The sequence below is a fragment of the Pelodiscus sinensis genome, chromosome 5 (assembly GCF_049634645.1).
Source record: "Pelodiscus sinensis isolate JC-2024 chromosome 5, ASM4963464v1, whole genome shotgun sequence".
In the NCBI taxonomy this organism is placed as follows: domain Eukaryota; kingdom Metazoa; phylum Chordata; order Testudines; family Trionychidae; genus Pelodiscus; species Pelodiscus sinensis.
The window spans coordinates 120692861-120714832 of record NC_134715.1 but is presented as its reverse complement, the minus strand read 5'-3'; the positions used below and the strand labels follow the sequence as shown (position 1 = coordinate 120714832).

At 42.8% G+C, this 21972-nt stretch overlaps 1 protein-coding gene across 6 annotated transcripts in view; it reads left to right on the top strand.

Annotated features, from left to right (window-relative positions):
• The window catches only part of UVSSA (UV stimulated scaffold protein A), a 91052-nt gene extending 75785 nt beyond the window's left edge, over positions 1 to 15267 (top strand). For all 6 annotated transcript variants that reach the window (XM_075930915.1, XM_075930914.1, XM_075930918.1 and 3 more), the window contains 2 exons: positions 3329 to 3518; positions 14860 to 15267. In XM_075930915.1, coding sequence (XP_075787030.1) covers positions 3329 to 3518; positions 14860 to 14953 — 284 coding nt within the window. In that variant the 3' untranslated portion in view covers positions 14954 to 15267. The remainder of the gene's footprint in view (positions 1 to 3328; positions 3519 to 14859) is intronic.
• Positions 15268 to 21972: the final 6705 nt, after the last annotated feature.

The window sequence follows — 21972 nt, the reverse complement described above, 5'->3', positions numbered from 1 at the left end:
AACTAATCTGGTCCTTTTTATTTAAATATATATAGATTTAATTAATGTTTGCTGCTTCTAATTCTGAGTGTGTGAATTTGTAATGGGACTTTCAAGAAGTCTCTACTTATCACATATTTTAAGCTAGCTCAGGTCATTGGTTTTCTGGCATCTTCGCTGTACTGGCAGGTAGTTTAATTTTATCCCCGTGTGATTAACAAAAACAATTATGAAAAAGTAATATAGTTCACGTAATAATGACTAGTGTGTGTTTTGGCAGTATGGTCACTACTGAGATCTTTAGTAATGATCAAGCCTTGCTTTTTTAAATTTAATACTTAGTTTAAAATAGTAGATTCTAGCCATATGTTCACAAAACGGTGCTTTAAGCTCTTTGGCCCTGAAACAATGAATCATGAGGGATTACACTGACCCCCTAATCTGCAGTGTTCATCCTTTTCCAATAGTTCGCACACAGGAGCAAATTAAGTGCCTATTTTTTGTGTCAACCCTGAAGAGTATCTGGTTTTTCAGCCCTTAGTGACTTGTTAACAAACAGGTATCAGGACAAGCTGGTGAAGGCAGGCCGCTGGCCAGTCAGATGTGAAATAGCATCTCTTTACTAACTACAGTATTGATTCCCGCCTACCCTTGCAAACTGTGTAATTTTCTTTTCCCTGCTGCTAAACTCAGTAACAATGTATGAAGAGCTTTAGGGGCCCATCAATGCTCAAAAAGACTGCTCTTCCCTGGCATTCTATTGATTTTTCTCAAAGGCTTTTAAATTGCTCCTTCATTTTACTCAAATGCTCATTTCATCTCTACTGGATGCTGGCATTTTTTCGTTGTGTTTAAACAATTGCTCCATTCACTGGGTTCCTAAACTGTGACGCCTTCTTATTACTGAGAGATAAACTGTTTAGACAGTTTTCCTTAATCTTGGATTAATCGTTCCTGTATCTGAATTGTGCTGCTCTGTATTCCTTCACTTCAAAAAATAAACTCTGTGAAGACTTCTGATCTATCAATTGTGTGGGTTCTATTTTCTCACTATATGCTTCACTTTCTCAGTTCCTACACAGCTCTGCTTTCTTGGGGGAGTAGGGTGGAGTGGGGCATTGTGCATAATTTTAATCTTCCTCTGATATTTTTTTGTGCATAAAATTCATAGGTTAGCTCTATCCTTTCCTTGCATAGATGTGTTAATAATACTCCTGAACAATATTATTTTAATGTGGCTATGGGGAATATGTTGCCTCTGACCAACTTGAAACAGCACAACCTATATTTCTGTCCATGACCATTTTAGATATACAAATGAAATTATAGGGTTCTTTATTAGTAATATTAAGCAACTTTTATTTTCTTTCAAAGCTCTGAACAGATGGTAAGTATACCCAGTGTCTACCTTGTGCTATTATTATTTATTCACAGATGGAGATATTGAACAAGAAAGGTTAAGTGACAAGCCCAAGATTACTTGACAATTTATTGGCAGAGTGAAAACTAGGACTCTGGAGTTCTGGGTTTCTGGCACTTGAGTCAGGCTCCTGCTTTTCAGAATTATATCTGCACTTGGGTTTTTTCCAATCCATAGCTTGATTTTTCTATTAAGATTAATGTTCCTATAAATTTGAATTATCTTCAAAAGTAGACTATTTCCCTTTTTCCTGCACCAGCACCATAATCCTACTAATTTATATTACAGTGACATATGTTGCCCCAATCAGGGACAGGAGCGACATTATGCTAGGCAGTGTAGCAGAAAGTAAGGACAGTTCCATCCTCTCAGAGTTTATTTACAATCTAAGGGTACGTCTAGACTACATGCCTCTGGTGACAGAGGCATGTGGTGACAGAGGCATGTGGATTAGACTACCAGGCATAAGAAAATGAAGCGGCGATTTAAATAATCGCTGCTTCATTTAAATTTATATGGCTGCCGCGCTGAGCCGATCAGCTGTTTGTTGGCTCAGCGTGGTAGTCTGGACGCGCGGGAGTCGACATCAAAGGCATTTGTCGACCTCCCAGATATGCGGCATACCTGGGAGGTCGACAAATGCCTTTGATGTCGACCCCCACGCGTCCAGACTACCGCGCTGAGCCAACAAACAGCTGATCAGCTCAGCGCGGCAGCCATATAAATTTAAATGAAGCAGCGATTATTTAAATCACCGCTTCATTTTCCTATGCCTGGTAGTCTAATCTACATGCCTCTGTCGCCAGAGGCATGTAGTCTAGACGTACCCTAAGTTACTCAGACCTTTTTCCTATTTTTGCACTTCAGTATTAGTATAGGTTGAACCTCTCTAGTCTGGCTTGGAACCTGACTGGTGCTGAACCAGAGAATTTGCTAGACCGCTGGAGGTCAATATTATGTAGCAGCATTACTAATATTTCCATTGCTTACTGGGCTCTTAGAAGACATTTAGGGGTAAATTAGAGCTAAATAACAGCACAGTACACAGAGAGCCAGGACTGGTGGCTGTAAATAAATTTTATGGGACCGTGGGAAGCCTGGCCATGCCCATGATTAGTAGACATCTGGCTAACTAAAATCATGCCCGACCATGGATGTTGCTGGATCAGAGTGTGTGTGGAACTAGAAAGGATCAACCTGTACTATAAATGGTTATTCCAACCCTGAAACTTTAAGGCATTAATAAAATTATCAACAGAAATTTTTAACAGTTCTAAACGGACTGCAGTGCTATTGTAGGAAGAAGAAAGTTGGATTTAGAGAATTTAAATGTAGAATGGTGGGATATTTTAGAAGACTCAAATTGGTAGAATAGAAAAAGATCATATTCCTTTCCTTAGTGTCTGCTACCTCCTACACATTTTGAAGCAATCTTAATTCCTGACTATGGAAATGCTGTTGCATGTCATAACAACCACTCTTCTCCTAAGGTGAAATATCCTGGGTCCTATTTTTTTAATTCATTTTTCTAAAAATTCAGTTTACACAAACTCCAGATGTCAGACTGTCGGCTTCTTGTTAACTTTAATAATAATCTCAGCATTTAGGCTACTTCTCCCATATTAAGTGAATTCCCTGGAATTCTGTTCTTGCTCTTTTACAAGAAGTGGACTTTGGCCTTGCATACAGAACTGTACTGGCTGTTGCAGTTGATATTCGAAAGTATCTCCAAACATCTTGGTCAGGATTTCTTTCCCGAGATGTGCTGTAGACTAGTCGTCTTGTACCCATTAGTCTATATAACATCATTTTCATACTAAAATCCTTCAGCAACCTGGTTCTGCCCTCCTTGTGAACAGGCCCTAATACCACTGGAAACTTGCAAGCTTTAAATGAGCTTTAAAACATTTGTTTTTTCTCTTCAAACAGAGTGGCAAGATCCAGAATTCATGAGAGAGATTGAAGCAGCTACTGGAGTAGATCTTGGATCCTCCAGATACAGTGGAAAAGGAAAAGGAGGGAAGAAAAAAAGGAAGAAAAGGAAATACCCAAATCTGATAGACTTGAAACAGGAGGCTAACACTTCTCGATCACGGCTGGAGAAAAAAGTCTTCAATAAGTAAGATATTCATATCTGAAACTCCTCATCCTCCACTTATTTCCTTTTATAATTTTTTTTTAATTTGACTAGCTGTTTCCACCTGAATAAGCAGCAAGGAAAAAACTGTCAGAGCTTGTTGCAGAAAAGCAGTGCCTTCTGCCTGCAAGAGAAGGGGGCATGGAGCAATAGTAAGCTGATGAACTGGGTTGTTCTTTAAGGAACACTGCACCACTGGCATTTATAAAACTGTATAAAGGACATTTATGCATCTTCTGTTTGCTTTCTTTGAGCTTCCAGCTGTGTGGCATTGTACTTCCTTTCTAGAATGTACTTGTTATTTGGCCAGGGCCTTTGTGCAGGATATTTGGAATTTGAGAGAAAGGAAGATTTTCAAATTATATAAGTTTCTATAGCTTCAGTTTCGGGGTCCAGAATTTGTGATGTAACTCTGTAGTAAGTGAGCCAATACTTTTTTGTAATTCAGTAGTTTAGGAGTAATGTAAGCCAAAAAATAAGGGATGTCCCTCTTCATACAAACAATTCAGAATTAACAGCACTGATTAGTAAAAGGGCCAATGAGTGTGGGTGTTTTGCTTTTGCCCGCAGTGGAATCTTGGTGATTGTTACTGGGTGGTTGGTCCCAGAGCTCTGAAAATGTGCTACGTTTCTGAAAGGCCATGTCTCCTCTCTTGCCTCCATCTCCTTCTTGATTTCAGAGTTTGACCCCGTCTATATGTTTGCTGGACACAGGTACAACACCTCCCAGTTAAACATTTGTAATCTGGAACACACCAGATCCCAGAACATACAACCAGGCTTTTTATATTCCTAGACTCTGTTCCTTCTTACAGCCATAATTGTTCTATAAAGGGTTGTGCAGGGACCTAAAGTCAACTAGATCCTGATATCATCTCTCAGGGTGCGTCTACACTAGCCCCCTAGTTCGAACTAGGGAGGCTAAGGGCGACTGAAATTGCTAATGAAGCACGGGATTTAAATATCCTGCGCTTGATTAGCATATTCCCGGCAAGTCGCCATTTTGGAAACTGACTAGCCCGAAGTAACTGCCCGCGTCTGTACGCGGTAGAGAAGCGGGATTCCGAGAGAAACCCCTTAGTTTGAATTAACTGTTACTCCTCGTGGAATGAGGTTTAACAGTTAATTCGAACTAAGAGGTTTATCTCGGAATCCCGGTTCTCTACCACGTATAGACGCGGGCAGTTACTTCGGGCTAGTCAGTTTCCAAAATGGTGACCGGCCGGGAATATGCTAATCAAGCGCGGGATATTTACATCCCGCGCTTCATTAGCAATTTCGGTCACCCTCATTAGCCTCCCTAGTTCAAACTGGGGGCTAGTGTAGACGTACTCTCTGACACAGAAGCAGGGAGCTAGTCTGCACATCCATTAGCCATCCCAGGCTGCACAAAGAGATCAATAGGCTAGGGTAGATGGTGAAGTTGAGTAGTGATAGAGAATAAAGTCAAGCTATAGAGTATAAAGGGAATTAAAAGAATAAGATAAATGTCTCAAATGGACTTCAGTTTCTCTACTAGCCTTATCAAGAAGGGGGAAACGTGTGTCACACTCTGTCTTCCCTCATTTGTTTCTCATGGCAGACTTCCACTCTGCTGTTGCACTTTTTTGCCTTCAGTAAAGTAGGCAGGTCCACTAAGTGTGAAGTAAACCGATTAGTAAAATAAGCAATTAAAGGTAATTAAAGCTGTACAAATATGCAGTTAACTTAAACCTGTGCTTATGGCACATGGTAAATAAGAATTCTGGTCCAAAGCATCCAAGGCTGGGAGGAAAGTTTGGTTACTGTTCTTCCCCCTAAACTCCCAGCAGACAAGAGACACGCTTGGGTATTCGGGCACCCAGAATAAAATGATGGGAGCTACAAGTAGCCTCTATTAGTTCTTACATACTAGTATTCATCAGGCTCAGCAACTCTATTGTAATTGAAATCTTGTATAGTCTGAAAAGTTCTTGGTAAAATAGAGCATTTCTTAGGTCTGCTCACAGCATGTATTCAGCGTTCTAGCTGCTTACTAGAGTTTGTTTTTGTTAGCCCTAATAAACCATTGTAGCTATGGGAGAGGGAGCTGGAGCCTATTCTGTTTCATGTATGAATAGAATCATAAGCTGAATGTCAGCTAAAGAATTATTATTGGTGGTTATGAGACAGGTCCCAGAGATAACCCAGCTTGACTTTCAGATCAAGGTTATGTTTGTAGAGCTGTCAAAAACCTTTAAATTGGACAACTGGGATCTGAAAATCAGCAGCAACACATAGAAGCCCTAGATATTCTCTTACAGAATTACTTTTCATGGGTTAAGATTTGGCTGAACTTTCTCTCTAAATGTCACCTTTTAAAAATATTTCTATATTCCTATAGCTACTTTCTGCATTATCACCCAACCTTCCTCCCCTGCAAAATCTTTCTTCACTTTTGTAGCATAAATCCCATCTTCTGATGTTAGTAGCAGCACAAACAAGTAAAGGGATTTGAAGCATTCTGACCTGTGTTGCTACTGTTCTCATCCCAATGTCCTGTTCCGGGCCATGGGGATAAGCACCTGTGCCATGCAAATCAGATGAAAAACTGATGCAGTGGAGTAGCATGCAGCTAGAGAGGTCTGTGCCAGCCAACAAGCAGTGAGGCTGTGCTTCCGTCCCCAGCCCAAATTCCTGTAATCCCCTTACCGCTTTGTCAGTACTTCTAGGAGGGAAATCTGCTTTCTCTCTCTGCTTCTTCCGAAGAAGGGAGAGCTGGAGGGTTTGCATGGCCTACTGAGAGAGGCCTGGGCGGAGATTCACAATACTGTCTCTATTCCTCTCCCTTTTCCTCCACTTGTGTCTTTCAGGCAGTCAGTGCTGCCCCCTGGTGCTGCTGGGGCCACTTTTGCCAAAAGCATAGGAAACTGGACAGGGGAATATGAGCTTGCACATTTCCCTATTAGTCAGGGGCTCTAAAATAAGTAATATATGTATAGATATGTGTATGCATGTTTAAAGATTAAGATTGGCCATTTGTATACAGTCACCTCCACTTCTTGTCTGCATCTACCACTCTCTCAAGCTAGGCTAACTCAAGGAGTGTTAAATTGAGTGTCAGTAACTTGAGGTATACAGTTAAGATGTGCTCACAGACAAGGGAAGTCCCCCTGCTGTCATAGGTTTCCAACAGGATTCTGCACCCCATCATTCTGGGTTACAGATCTGTTTGTTTAGTTTTAGACTTGTTAAAGGAATTTAGACATCTATCTTTTTACAGAGATTATTTTCTTGTTAGGCACTCTGATATTATGGTGATAGGTACCATATAAGGACTAGGGTAGAGCATCTTCAGCATGTTTCAAACAAGGTAGCAGTTGTATGTGCCTAGAAACTTTCAGACACTTGATTAATGTGACCAATGCCAGTGAAATAGAGTAATCAAATTATCTAAGAGGTGAAGTACTATAGAACCACAGTGATACTGGAATATTATGCCTCGAACATCAGATGGTATTAGTTAAACAGCATCCAAAGGGAATAGCATTTGTTTTAAAATTCTGTATTTCCCCATGTTTGATGCAATGGGTATTATAACTAAAAAAAAAAAAAAAAATCCACATCACTTTTCTATCTTTTGGTTAAAAAAAAAAGGCACATTTTCTGTGAAATTCTCATATTATCTGGTCTCAGTCAGCGGAGTCAATAAGCCATAAAGTTCTACTAATCAGAATTTCACATCAGCCTTTACAAAATAAATTTAAAGAGCTGTTTTTAGTTTACTGTGCTTCCTGCTAATGATCGTGTGTGTGTGTTTGTGCCAGGCATGGGGAATCAAACCTGTCATGTTTTAATAGGTCCCATGGTTTTCAGCACTAAACAAGATGATAACCTGGGCCCTTTATAACAACCTCAAATTACTTGAAATGTACAGGTGATAAACCCAGACTCTAGTCTGCCAATAAAGTTAAGTGAAATTGCACACAGATCATCAGAGTGGGATCTCATTTCATTTACAGTATCGCACAACCCAGTGGTGCTAATGTAAAACCTACATGACATGAAAGTGTCAAGGCCACTGTGCAGTGCTAAAGACTCGCTTCTCTCCTACCAATTAGATAATATTTGAAGTGCAAAACCAAGATCGCATTTTCCTTATTCTGACAAGACCAGAGCTGCAGCACTTGTTAACTTTGTTGATGGAGCTTTTGTTAAAGGGACACTACTTTCAAGGTGCTTATTTCAGAATATTGACATGTGCTACAACTGCTACTGAGAAGATCTTTACCCTGTCCTTTTAAAAGCATTATTAAGTATCTTCTGTTTTCAGAGATTTTAAAATGCTATGCAGAGTGAAGTAGTTAGCGTGGTACAGAAGCAGGTAAAGTGCATCTCATGGCGCTCAGCTACCATGGAGATGGGTGTGATATAAAAATCCAGACAGAACAGAATAACACATAAGGTGTGATCCCTCAAGATTTTGGGTGCCTCTGTTCACTGAACTAGGTAAGCACCTTGAAATCTAGGGCCTGGTTTCTGCAACACATCCTACAATCACCCTTACCTTTCATTGTTGTTTATATTACCATAGCACTAAGAGCCCTAGTCCTGGCTTTGAGATAAAAATACAGTCTGGGGAGAACAGGAATCCTGGCATGCACTGTGTGACTGGTGGTTCTCAAGGAACCATGGGCACCTTGTTAACTCCTACTTACAGAGTGAGGAAGTATTTCTTGTGGTAGCTGGGTATCAGCTCCCTGATACCACCAGGCTTTCATTCACTCAAGCACTCTTCTCTGGGTTTTGTCAGTCCTAACTTCACCTTGCAGGTCAGCAATAGATGTATTCCACTGCCTGAGTCCCTTTGAAAAATTCCCCAGTAATAGCCAGCCCCTGACACAGGCTACTCACTGAAATCCCAGATTCTCTGTCCCTGGTTTACCAGTTTCACTTTACACTACAACTATGAAGATTTAACAGGTTAACTTTTAATGAGTGAGGCTTACTGGTTAAAGCTAACTGGTGGGGCTAGAGCTGCTCCAGCCCCGTGGGGCCCCACCCTGGATGGACTGCTCTAGTGCAGCCCCTACCTGGGGTAGTCCTGAGTGCCCTGCAGCTAGGGGCTGCTCTGGTATCTTGGATGGAGCAGCCTCTGTCCATGGTGAGCCAGGGCATCCTGCAGACAGGGGTTGCTCTGACCAGGATGCCGGAACAGCCCCTACCTGCAAGGTGCCCTGGCTCACCATGGACAGAGGCTGCTCCATCCAGGATACCAGAGCAGCCCCTGTCTGCGGGGTGCTTGGGTCTACCCCAAGTGGGACTGCACTGGAGCAGCCCATCTATGGATGGGCCTCCCATGGAGCTGGAGCAGGGGGGTTTCTGCCCCCTACTTATTCACACAATAAGTTTAACCAGTTAGCCAATTAAACGGGATTTTACATCCCTGCCATATACCACTGCTTCTGTAAACTGTGCAGCACTTGAGAACATCTGATATGAGAAGTCAGCTTATTTAAAAAAGAACATACATTTAACTAAGACCAGGAGAGTATGATGGAGATGGAGACTGCTCATGCGCAGAAGGCACTCACTCATGCCTTGCAACATGAGTCACCAGCAGTCATTAAAGATCCCATTCTCCTTCTTGCAGGTATTGGGGTGTTAGCTCTGCGTCCTAGTTAGCAGGGGTTGTGGACAATTACCGATCCTGCCAACACAAATTTACTTGCTAGATACGCTTCTTTTAATGCTTGCACATATCCATTCCACTGTCGGTGGGTGGGTGTGCACTGTGTACACAGTTGTCAGAGAACTCTTTTTCTTCAGAGGTACCGGTCAGCATGGCTCAGTACCTTTTGTCCCCACACGCCAATGTGCTAGTTTCAGAGGGTGGAGCTGCCCTGATCCTCTCACTTCCTTCTTACTGCCACTAATGGCTGTCAGAGCAATCTCAGACTTGTCATAAGTGCTTTCCTTACTCCTTAGTGTATATTTGCTGCTGTTAGGAAGTGAGTAAAATTTAAGTTAGTTTTAGTAACATTTAAGTTAGTTTTAGCTATATATATATATTAGTCTTGAGTCTTTTTGGATCAGCTTTTCATCTTTTGGTACTAGGGTCGATACCAGAATGATGCCATACTCACTAGATTATAAGTTCGGCAGATCTTGCACTTAACCTATGCTATCAGTAATAAATGTTTGGAAGAATCCCACATAAGTGCACAAATGTCACATTTGTAGGAGATCTAAGCCCCAGTCAAAGAGTGTGTCAAGACTCAAATGTTTACCCATGGATGCGACACTTTACCAAATTCATCTTACTCTGAGGAAACCAAGAACATTATCTTTGGTATAGAGTGTCTGCAGCTCCATGGTCCATTGGTTGGTACTAAAGGAGGGGCTTGGTCCCTCCTTTAAGCTCCAAACCTCACATGGGTGTGTCCATGCTAAAGCCAAATAGAGGCAGAGCCTCTACAAGACATTTTGGTAAGAGTAGCTCACTGGAGCATTCTTCAGTGAAAAAGGGATCACTGCCTCCAGGGCCTCTGTGAGATTGGTTGAGAGTGTCCTGAAAGATCTCGGTGGCAGAGTTATCAGTCATTGCCACTCCCAACCGCTCCCATGGGACCTACTTATCTTCTTGTTACCAATATCCCTGGAAGTGCAAGGAGGTTCACAGTCGGTAGCGATGGCTGCAGCACCTGCCTCACTGCATCAGGGCCCACGGTAACGTTATCTGCCAACATTCCACAAAGGCCAGTGCAGTCGAAAGGTGAGTCTTCAGTGATGTCCCTGGTATTGCTATCCCTAGGCTTGGGCTACTTGTCTCCAGGTATCAACTCTAACCCCCCTCTGCCCTCAGTTGTCAGACATTTCCGATTCTTTCTCTTCAGGCTCAAGTAGGCATGTTAACATTTTCTTGTATACATGGACAAAGAGGAGCACAGTTATGCCAGGAAGTAGTTCACCATTAAGACTTTCACATAACTAGTTCAGTTCATCTGGGGGCTGTTTATCTTCCATGGAAGCAGAACGTATTAGCAGATCAACTGAGTAGAACCTTCTTCAATTGCTAGTGGACTTTATACTAGGGGAGTTAAAATGCTTTTTTTTTAAATGTGTAACCACAGAAATGTCCAGTAGTTACACATTTACATGCAGGAGGGGGGAAGCAGAAGTGGGAAAGGGGGGGGAGGCAGTAGTCAGTGCTTGCGAGGAGCTGGCTTTTAAAAGCTGGCTTCCCGTGTGTACTAGCTCCTTCCTTCCCATCCCTCCCACACTGCTGCTAATCTGGAAAGGCCCGCTCTTGTATTCCTTCCCTCCTGTCAGAGGCAGCAGCATGGGGGAGGGGGAAGGTATGCAACTCCACAGGAGCTAGTATGCGCAAGGAGCCAACTTAAAAGCCAGCTCCTCATAAGCACTGGCCCCTGCCTTCCTCCCCTGTGCAGGCTGCTGGGTGAGTAGGGAGTTGGGGTGTAACCTGGACAGTTAACCGATAAGCTTGGGTTACGTTTACACTGTTACCTACTTCATACTTGGGCATCACCAGATCCATCTTCCAAATCAAGGGGATTTCCCAGATGAACATTTTTTTTTGTAATAAAGCCCCACAGAAAATGCCATTGGTTTTGTTCCCAGAAAGGTCTCAGCCCAGGCTCATTGACAGACAGATGTTAACCTGAAAGGATCTGCTCTTGTATTCCTTTCCTCCTATTCCATTGCCGCCCAGAATATCATTCAAAGTAAAAAAATACCATTCTTATATAATCTTTATAGCAACAATGTGGTCTCCACAACACTAGAACATAACATAAGAATATTAAGAATGGCCATACTGAGTCAGGCCAATAGTTCATCTGGCTAAGAATCTTGTCTTCTGAGAGTGGACAGTGCCAGGTGCTTCAGAGGGAATAAACCCAACAGGTAATGATTGAGTGATCCATCCCCCATCATCAGCTCCATGCTTCTAGCAAACAGAAGCGAGGGAAAAATCAAGGCCTGGTATTTCGCCTCGACTATCCTGGTTAATAGCCTACACCCCATTAACTTATCTAGTACTTTTTAAATCCTATTATAGTTTCAGCCTTCACAACTTCCTCTTGGAAGGAGTTCCCTAGGTTGATTGTGTGTTATACAGAGAAATACTTCCTTTTGTTTTTTTTAAACCCGTTGCCTGCTAATTTTATTGGTGATCCCTAGTTCAACTATTATGGGGAGGTTATTTCATTATTATTTCATTTCCATATTTGCTTTCTCCACACCAGTCAAGATTTTATAATCCTCTATCATCTCTTTTCCAAGCAGAAAAGTTCCAGTAATTAAATTCTAATTTTTTGACCCTATAGACTTTGTCAGTCAAGTCTTTGCTGTCTCTCACTGGGTCTAGGTGGTAATTTTTTTCAGGACCATTGCCACCTGCTCCTTTTCAACCTGCAAGAGCTCTCAGTCATGTGGATGCATTGTGGTTAATGTCTTTGAAGAGATCATGTTCTAAAAATGTTCAGAAAGTGCTACTGACTAGTAGAAAATCCTTAGTTGGGGACTTTTACCTGGCTAAGTGGAAACACGTTTGCACTTTTTCCTGTCAGAAAGGCATATTCCCAGTGCATGTAGCCCTCAACATTGTCCTGGTATATTGTCTATACCAAAAACATCAGAATTTGGCAACTATCTTTGTAAGGGTACATCTGGCAGCTCTCTCAGCCTTCCATACATCAGTGGATAGTAGATCCCTTTTCTCAGCCCTATCATTACCAGATTCCTAAAGTGACTAGTCACATTGTTCCCACACTTGCAAGATTATAAACTTCCTTGGGATCTGAATTTGGTCCTCGCAAAGTTGATGGCACCACCATTTGAGCCTCTAGTAACTTCTTCTATGCTCCACATATCTATGACAATAGAGAGCAGTTTTAGTTGCTATTACTTCTGTCAAAAGGTGAAAGAGTTGAGATCCTTGCTATCAGAGCTTCCTTATACAGTTTTCCATAAGGATAAAGGTTATTTCTGTCTTCACCTAAAATTCTCTTGAAGATGGTCTTTAATTTTCATGTTAAGCAGCCAATCTAGTTGTCAATGTTCTTCCCAAAACCCAGTGCTCACAGAGATAAGGAGAGCTCATTCGTTGGATATGAGAAGGGCTTTATTTTTCTTCCTGGAGCATACTACATCCTTAAGATGCTCCATGCAGTTGTTAGCTGCAGTTGTGGGCAGAGCATCCAGTTTCCACTCCGAGAATTCCTGTATCTTTATGCATTTGTTTATGCTGCTGTCAGGGTGCAAGCCCCCTACCGTGCCTCAGTGCCCCCTGACTGTCCTCATCTAGCTCATCTCAGGGCAAGTTACAGTCTGTATGGGTTGCTCATCATTGGCATCTTGTCTCACCTGCTCTGCTTACTTAGTCAGCCACATGATCCACCCGCAAACCAGGGCTTTGTCTCCAACCCCTAGCCAGGGGGAGTCTTGGCTGGCCCTCTTCCAGCCGTTGCTGGCTATCCCCAGCTTGTCTCCCTCTAAGGAGCTCCTGCTTCCTCTGCAGTCAGCTCTCCACTGGCCTCCCCTAAGCAAACTGTGCTTCCCTATTTATAGCTGGCAGCTGGGCTCTCACTCGCCCTAATGGCTTCAGCTGGGCTTTTCCAAGCCAACCGGGCTTTTCTGTGTAGCTGACAACTGGGCTCTCATTAGCCCAACAGCTTCAGCTGGTCCCTCTATTCCTGCTCTGGCTCAGGGCCTCAGTCCTGGTCTTAAAGGGCCAGTGCAGGGCAGGCGCCCTGTCACAGCTGCCAATAGGCTAATATAACCCCAACAGAGAGTATTGACATGTACTAGAGCACAGGCAACTTTGGCAGCTTTTTTGAAGCAAGTGCTGATTATAAAGTTTGTAAAGCATCACTTGGTCATCTGTGTTCACTTTTGCTTCTCATTATGCCATTTCCCATGGATGATGTCAGTTTTGGATAGGTTGTTCTACAGTTGCTCTTCAGGTAGACTCGGACTTCATCTCCAGTTTTTTTACTTGTTTATCACCTATAGTGGAATGGACACATCCAGACACTCAAAGAAGAAAAAACATAACCTATCTTTCTGTAGCTTATTTTTGAGATGTGTTATATGTGTCCATTCCACTACCCTCATTCCTCTCTCCATTGGAGTTTATCCACCCTCTCATACCAGCACGTAGTGGTATGTGGCAACAGAGGATGAGCTGCCTCAACTGGTGCCACTAAGGTCAGGTCTACACAATGGGGAAAGGTCGAATTAAGATACACAACTCCAGCACCATTAATTACATAGCTGGAGTCAACATACCTTAATTCAATTTTCTGTATGCTCGCCATAGCTGGAGGTCGATAGGAGCAAATGCTCTCATCAACTTCCCTTACTCCTCGCAGGAGTACTGGTACTCATGGGATTGCCCTCTGAGTTCGATATAGCAGGTCTTTACTAGACCCACTGAATCAAACTCCAGAAGATTGACAGCAATCATCCATGTAGTGAAGATAGGGCCTGAAAGAAAAAGTTCAACAACTGTGCATGAAGCGCGCACACACACTTACAGTGAAATGAACATGTGCAACATATCTTGAGGGGGAAAAAATTACAGAAAAGAAGGTAACCATTTGTTTACAAGGCATTATCTTCTCCTTTCTAAGGTTTTTGTGTGAGTAAAATAGCTGCCATATTCCATCCCGGAAGTGGCATGGGGGAGGAGTTGAAGAGATTTATTTTCTTTATATTGCAGTAAAGCTTTTGCAGAACCTTTGTAATAAAGTGTGTGTTTGTTTTTAATTGAACAGCAAGCTCTGTTTTGAGTTCTGGTATATCCATTGCTAAGTAAATGTTCTTTTGGTTTAAAAAAAAAACTACTCTGAAAGTTCTTTGGGATAAAACTTTGATTCTCCATTGCATAGTATCTCCCTTTTATAAACGCATGCTCTGTAGAATTTCAAAGGTGTGATTTCCCAGAAATGCCTGTGGTGCACAAGTGTGATTGAAAATCAATGAGACCTGTGCCCCAAAGCTATTTAAATGCTTTTGAAAATCCCACTTCAAATGTTTGTCTACCCAGGATGGTGCTGTAATGAGGGTGGAATGTACAGCCATTAAACTGAAAGACTTTAATTTGTTTACTCCTGTTAATAAAGCCACTATTGAATTTAAACTATTTGTATTGTTGCAGCTAATTTAGTTAACATGACAGATTTGTTCTGCCTCATCAGTGCAGTGCTCTGAGGCCTGATTAGTGATTAATCATACCTCACTCCATTTTTTGCTAACATTAATAAACATTTCCCATTACTCTACATATAGAATCAACTTAGCTGTTAACTTGTTTTCATCCATCTCTTGCTTTTTCTTACAGCAAAGCCATGAAACGTGTGGTGAAAGCAATGAATCGACTGGACCAAAAGAAGCATGAGAAGTTTGCAAACCAGTTTAACTATGCATTGAATTAAATTGCAATAAAACAGAGGACCAAAGAGGAGAATTAACAAGACTGCTGCTATATACAACATTTCTCAAACACCTTCATATTCGAACTAAAATATTGTGCTCTACATTCTTACTGGGGTTATTTTTTAATTAGTGTCATCTTGTTCTGGTAACTTATTAATATTTGATAATGAACATGAATTTTAGTAAAGATGTGGCTGTACGTAATTGAATGCATTTAACATTTTGATAACTACTTGGAATTTACATGAAATGGAACAACCTTTATGGCTTGTACTTATTCTAATTAAAATGCTCAGAGATTTTCCTTTCCTAATGGACTGATATAATTTTTACACTGTGGTGCCAACAAAAGAGCCTGTTTAAAGTTTGCTGTGACTGTATCCTGCTTTCAACAAGGATTTATTCTAAGCAATTTGATTAATGCAAAAGATCACTGTACAGCTTAACCTATGGCTCTTGAGCCTGGTCTACACTCAAAAAGTTTACCATTCTAAGCACCAGCCTAAAATGCCTGTTTAAAAACCCCATCCCCACATATAAAAGGATTCTAAACAGTTTGCAAAAACCATTAGGACGAGACTTGCTTTCAACAGATCTATTACCCACTTCAGTCTGAATAGTTTTTATGCCAATGTAGAGTTGCTGAAAATGGCTCAGTTAGTCCCCCAGCTATCATCCCATAGTGCATCTGTGACAATTTTAGATTTTCCAGACCCACTACTGCTGGGAATTATGCCACAATCTGTGGGATAAGTACCCATAATGCATTGCAATTGGAATGGTTTAGAAGAGCACTACTGTGGAACAAAAGTGTGAGGTTTTTTTAAAGTGGTTCTGGAGGAGTAGTCTGAAAGCAGTAAATTACTTATGATTAAACCGTCTGACCAACCACATCATCTTTGTAGGATAGAAATGGAGTCCACATGTCTGATGTGAACTTTATTGCTGCATCTCAGGCAGAATGAGTGGAGCAGTGATCCAGCACTGAACACAAGGCTGCAAGGTCAAGGTGTAAAGTGCTAAGCAAGTCAGGAAGGAGGAGGGGTGTGATATCTATAGTTATATTTTAATAACTTCTACATAAAAGTTTGATAAAATTTATCAAAACCACTGAATCAGAATTGTTTCCCTTGCTCTAAATTGTGTTAACTTAATCTCTGCTCTCACCTCTTTCAGGTGTTCTTCAAAGTATTAAAGGAATTAAAAATCTTCAGTCTAGCTACTGACCAGATCTGACGATAACTAATTTATAGCGGTGGCAAATAAATATCTTCACATGTGCAAGCAGTGTTTGGAAAGCATTTAATGCTGAATCTTAATCATTTATCTTGGAGTGGTTTGTAGCTTGAGAGACTTTTCTTTTTCTCTGTGGTATGAGTATATAAAAGCTGTAGTTTGAAATCACTACTAAAGTTCATTGGGAAGTTGGAACCTCTACAGTCATAGAATCATAGAATAATAGGACTGGAAGGGACCTCGAGAGGTCATCGAGTCCAGCCCCCCGCCCTCAAGGCAGGACCAAGCTCCGTCTACACCATCCCTGACAGATGTCTATCCAACCTGTTCTTAAATATCTCCAGAGAGGGAGATTCCACCACCTCCCTTGGCAATTTATTCCAATATTTGACCACCCTGACAGTTAGGAATTTTTTCCTAATGTCCAATCTAAACCTCCCCTGCTGCACTTTAAGCCCATTACTCCTTGTCCTGTCCTCAATAACCAAGAGGAACAAATTTTCTCCTTCCTCCTTGTGGCACCCTTTTAGATATTTGAAAACCGCTATCATGTCCCCCCTTAATCTTCTTTTTTCCAAACTATACAAGCCCAGTTCATGAAGCCTGGCTTCATAGGTCATGTTCTCTAAACCTTTAATCATTCTTGTCGCTCTTCTCTGTACCCTTTCCAATTTCTCCACATCTTTCTTGAAATGTGGCGCCCAGAACTGGACACAGTACTCCAGCTGAGGCCTAACTAATGCAGAGTAGAGCGGCAGAATGACTTCACGAGTTTTGCTTACAACACACCTGTTGATACATTCTTGACTGTACAGTTTGAAACTCTCTTAACCAGGATTCTCTGGACCAGCAACATCTATGGTCCAGCACAGATGTTACAACATCAGAGAGTCCCCGTGGAGAGCCAGTGGCAAGGATCCCGTTGGGCCAGCACAGTAGTGGGCTGCCTGCAACGAGCTGAGAGTGGGGCCATGCTGCACGTGGCAGCAGGTCTGCACAGCAGGGCTGAGAGAGACAGACAGGTGTGGCTGCCCGGCAGAGCTGGAAGCCACAGTAGCTCGGTGGGGCAGGGATTCATGGTGTGCAGCTGCTTGGCAGGACCCAGAGCCCAGCGGGACCCAGAGCCATGGCAGTGATGGCTGCCCAGCAGTGTTAACAGGGCAGCGGGGCCAGCAGGAAGTGAGGTGCCAGCCAAGGAGCTGGCAGCAGGGGGTCCAGAAATGACTTCCCCTGGTCCAGCAAAATCCTTCATCCAGGACCAGTTAGGTCCCAAGGATGCTGGACCAGGGAGGTTCAACCTGTACTAGGAAATAGAGCCATGACATCAGTTAGGTCATCTGACTCCGCAATGAATGCCATTTAACTGTCAGCATAGACAAGAACAAATTGTGATCAACAGTGGATCAACCACTTAAATGTTTCATCTGCTAGCATAGGCAAAGTCATAGAATCATAGAACACTAGAACTGCAAGGGACTTCGAGAGGTCATTGAGTCCAGTCCCCTGCCCTCATGGCAGGATGTGTTTGAATGCTCTCGAGGTGATTAAATGCTAATTATCATACCACTGGAAAGAAAAGTTGTGGGCTTAGGACACTGGGTTAAGATATGGGAAATAGGCATTAATGTCCTTGCTCTGTCATGGCCTTCCTTCATGATGCTGGGGAAGCCATTGGGCCTGAATTCACCATCTGTAAAATATGGATGTAATGCTGCTTTATCTCAGAGGCTGTTGTGAGGATAAATATTTAAAAGATTGTGAAATGCATGGAAAACTACTATTGCAAAACAAAGAGAGGCATTATTATTAATATATACAGCTGTAGGATCTTGTGGATTAATGTCCACAACAGTCACAGTTATCAGTTTTGGTAATAATAAAGATTTCCATGGCCATGAAGAATGAGAGCCTCTTGCTCCAAAATAGCAGCTTCCCCCCCCCCCCCCCCCCACACTCTACAAAAGGGAGAGGCACGCTGGCAATGTTCTTTAGAGTGGACTTGAGACAATACCATAAAAGTTTTGGGAAACAATGGACCCACTTCCATTGTTCCCTGTGCCTTATACATTTTTTCATTTCTTTAGTAACCCCTTGCTTTGCTTTTTAATTTGATTTTTCTGAAGGACCACCAGTAAATGGCTGTTAGGTAAAAAGCCTGGTAGCATTCTCTGAAATGCTTCCAATTCCACATTCAGTGCCACTAAGACAGGCAGAACTGTAGGGTCTCAATGTGTGGATGAGACAATGGTATTGGAAGGAGGGAGTTAGGTTTATTAGGAACCGGGGAGCCTGTTGAGAAAGAAGACGCCTATCTAAGGGTGGGATCCACCTCCTAAACCAAAACAGAATCAGAGTGCTGACATGCAAAATTAAAAAAGTCAAAAAGGAGTTTTTAAACTATGCTGGGGGAAAGAGCAGGTGCTGAAAAACACATGGTTGGATCAGATATATTCCATAGAGGAGGTTTTGTTAAAAGGGATTCTCTATATCCTAGTGAAGGGGCAACAATAGAAGTTGACAAAGCATAGGAAAGAATGGAAGAGAAACAGTGAAAAGAAAAAAAATCCCATTCAATTACACCATGTGATAGACAGCAAAATAACAAATTTTATAAGGGCTTGTATACTAATCCTGAAAGTCTAAATACTAAGATGAGAGAATTTTGAGTGCCTGGTATTAAATGAGGCTCTTGATATAGGAATCTCAAAAACTTGATGGAATGATGACATCATTGGGACACAGTTAATACCAGGGTACAAAATATATAGGAATGACAAAGTAGGTCTTGCTGGGGAAGGAGTAGCATTATATGTAAGACAATATGGAGTCAAATATAGTAAAAATCTCAAGAGAGTCAAGTTGTACCATAGAAGTTTGAATAATAAGAGTTTAGCAATAGAAATATGCTACTACCCACCAGATCTGTATAGTGATTGTGAAATATTCAGGAGGATTAGAAAAATGCCTTCCCCAACCCTTCTTGGGAACCACTTGCACAACATTTTCAAACTAGAAGTGGAATTTCTCTCATTACAATGAGTGATAGACCAGGTTCCCCTTCGATACCAATGGAGGGGGTTTTATTCAACGTATTTCCTAGTACAAAAATTAAAAAACAACAAATAGTCTGGTAGCACCTTAAACACTAACAAAACGTAGATGGTATCATGACTTTTGTGGGCAAAACCCACTTCTTATTTCCTAGTGTCCAAGAAGTAAGGTGGTTGAAGACCCCTTCTTATTCTCTGCCATCTCTACTGCTGTACTTGCAAACTCAAGTTTTCCATGGCCATGTTGACATCACTGGGAAAAGAGAGCTCTTGACATGAAGGATGTTTACTTTCACATGGGCAGTCACGCTGCTCACCAATGCTTTTTCAGGTTCATAGTCTGCTCTGCACCCTTTCATTTCACCCTTTCCTCATTGCTGCCACCCCGAGGCTCTCTGTCATGTCAGCTTCTATCAGATGTTGTGGTTTCAGAGCTTTTCCCTAGTTCAGGGGTCTCCAACCTTTTAAAGCATGAGTGAATTTAAGTGCAATCCAGGATCTACTTCAAGCCCAGATACCTTTGGCCCACTTCCTTCCCACCCCTTCTCAGAGGCCCTCTGTCCATCCTCCCTCCCTTCCCCACCCTCTCTCACTTTCACCATTCTGGGGCAGAGGGTTAGGGTGCAAGCTCTGGTCTTGGGCTAAGGGATTTGGAGTATGGGAGGGGCTATGAGCTAAGCCTGGAGGAGTGCAGGAGGGGGTTCAAGGTGTACAGGCTCTTTGAGGGTACAACTACACTTGCACCCTAGTTTGAACTAGGGATGCAAATGTAGGTGACCGAAATTGCTAATGAAGTGGGGATTTAAATATCCCATGCTTCATTAGCATAATCTCGCCTGCACACTATTCCGATCGCCAGCTGATTTGAACCAGGAAGTGCACTCCGGGCCACAGTAGTTCGAATCAAACCCCTTGGTTTGAACTAACGTTACTCCTCAAAAAATGTGTAAAAATGAGTTTGAACTAGGGTGCAAGTGTAGATGTACCCTAAGGGAGTTTGGGTCTGGGCGGGCTCAGGGCTGGGGCAGAGGCTTGGGGGGCAGGAGGGATACATGACTGGGGCAGGGGTTCAGAGCTGGCTCCAGCTGGACACCGCTTACCTCCAGTGGCTCCTGGGTGATGATTCAGTGGCGCTAAGGCAGGCTCACCCCTGCCCTGCTCTGCACCACACCATTCTCCAAAGCAGCCAGCAAACTCCCTCCATCCCATGCCCTGTTGTGTCCCCCTCCATTCTGTGGAGATAGGATACAGTGTGGGAGAACAGCACCCTGACATAGAATCCTAGGGCTTGAAGAGACCTTAAAAGGCCATCAAGTCCAGCCCCCTGCCCAGGCAGAACCAATCCCAACTAAATCAACCCAGCCAAGGCTTTGTCAAGCCGAGACTTAAACACCTCTAGGGATGGAGACTCCATTTCTTCCCTAGGTAACCCATTCCAGTGCTTCACCACCCTCCTAGTGAAATAGTTTTTCCAAATATCCAACCTAGACCTCTCTCACCGCAACTTGAGACCATTGTTCCTTGTTCTGCTATCTGTCACTACTGAGAACAGCCTCTCTCCATCCTCTTTGGAACCTCCCTTCAGGAACTTGAAGGCTGCTATCAAATCCACCCTCGCTCTTCTCTTCTGCAGACTAAATAGACCCAACTCCCTCAGCCTCTCCAATTCATCCACATCCTTACTGTAATTGGGGGCCCAGAACTGGACACAATATTTCAGGTGTGGCCTCACCGGAGCTGAGTAAAGGGGAATAATCACTTCTCTGGATCGACTGGCAATGCTCCTCTTGATGCAACCTAATATCCCATTAGCCTTCTTGGCTACAAGGGCACACTGTTGACTCAGATCCAGCTTCTCATCCACTGTAACCCCCAGGTCCTTTTCTACAGAACTACTACTTAGCCAATTGGTCCCCAGCCTGTAACAAAGACATCAGCACCCTCCTCTCCCTTCTCTGCCCTGCCCAGCAAGCAATAGGCTGGGAGAGGAGGGAAGGCAGCTCCAAGGCAAAGGGCAGGAGGTGTGCAGCGGTGGGGGAAGGGGCAGCTGACGTGCTGGCACTTGACAGCCTCTTGGCCAAACCTGTCAGGATCCCCTATCAGAGGCTCTAAGATCTACCAGTTGGTGATCACTGCCCTAGTTCAATGACTGGGTCCTTGTCACCAGATCATGCCAAGAGACCCATGTGTCAACGTTGACAATGCTATAACGCCACTCTGAAGAGCAGAGTAAATGCTAAAACACCTGTTCTAACCCCTACCCAGAATTTGGACTCGAACAGGGTGCCCTTAAATTCCATTGCAGCTCATTATCATAGACCAGAATCATAACCCACCCCAAAAAGCTTTCCAGACCCCTCTCTTGTAGGCCATCTGGCCTCATGTCACTCCTTTTGCAAGGCTATAACTTTGTTCAGAGAAGTGTGGCTTCAAAATGTATCTTTGTCAAACAAGCAGCCCATGAGCACCTACTGACTGTTTCCAAAGTAATATTGTCCCTGTCATGGTGGGAAAATCTTGTCAGGTTTTTTCAGTGTTCCCTTCCTTGCCTCGGCAGGCTGGTCATTACTGATGCATCCCAGCTGAGGAGCTCATCTGGACAACTATGCAGCGCAAGTCACTTGGACATCTCAAGAGTCCAGAATGCATCAACATTCCAAGGTTCTGAGTAGGTTTTGCAAGCTCTTCAAACTCTCTCCCATTCATTCAAGGTCCCATGCCCTCCTTTCAGA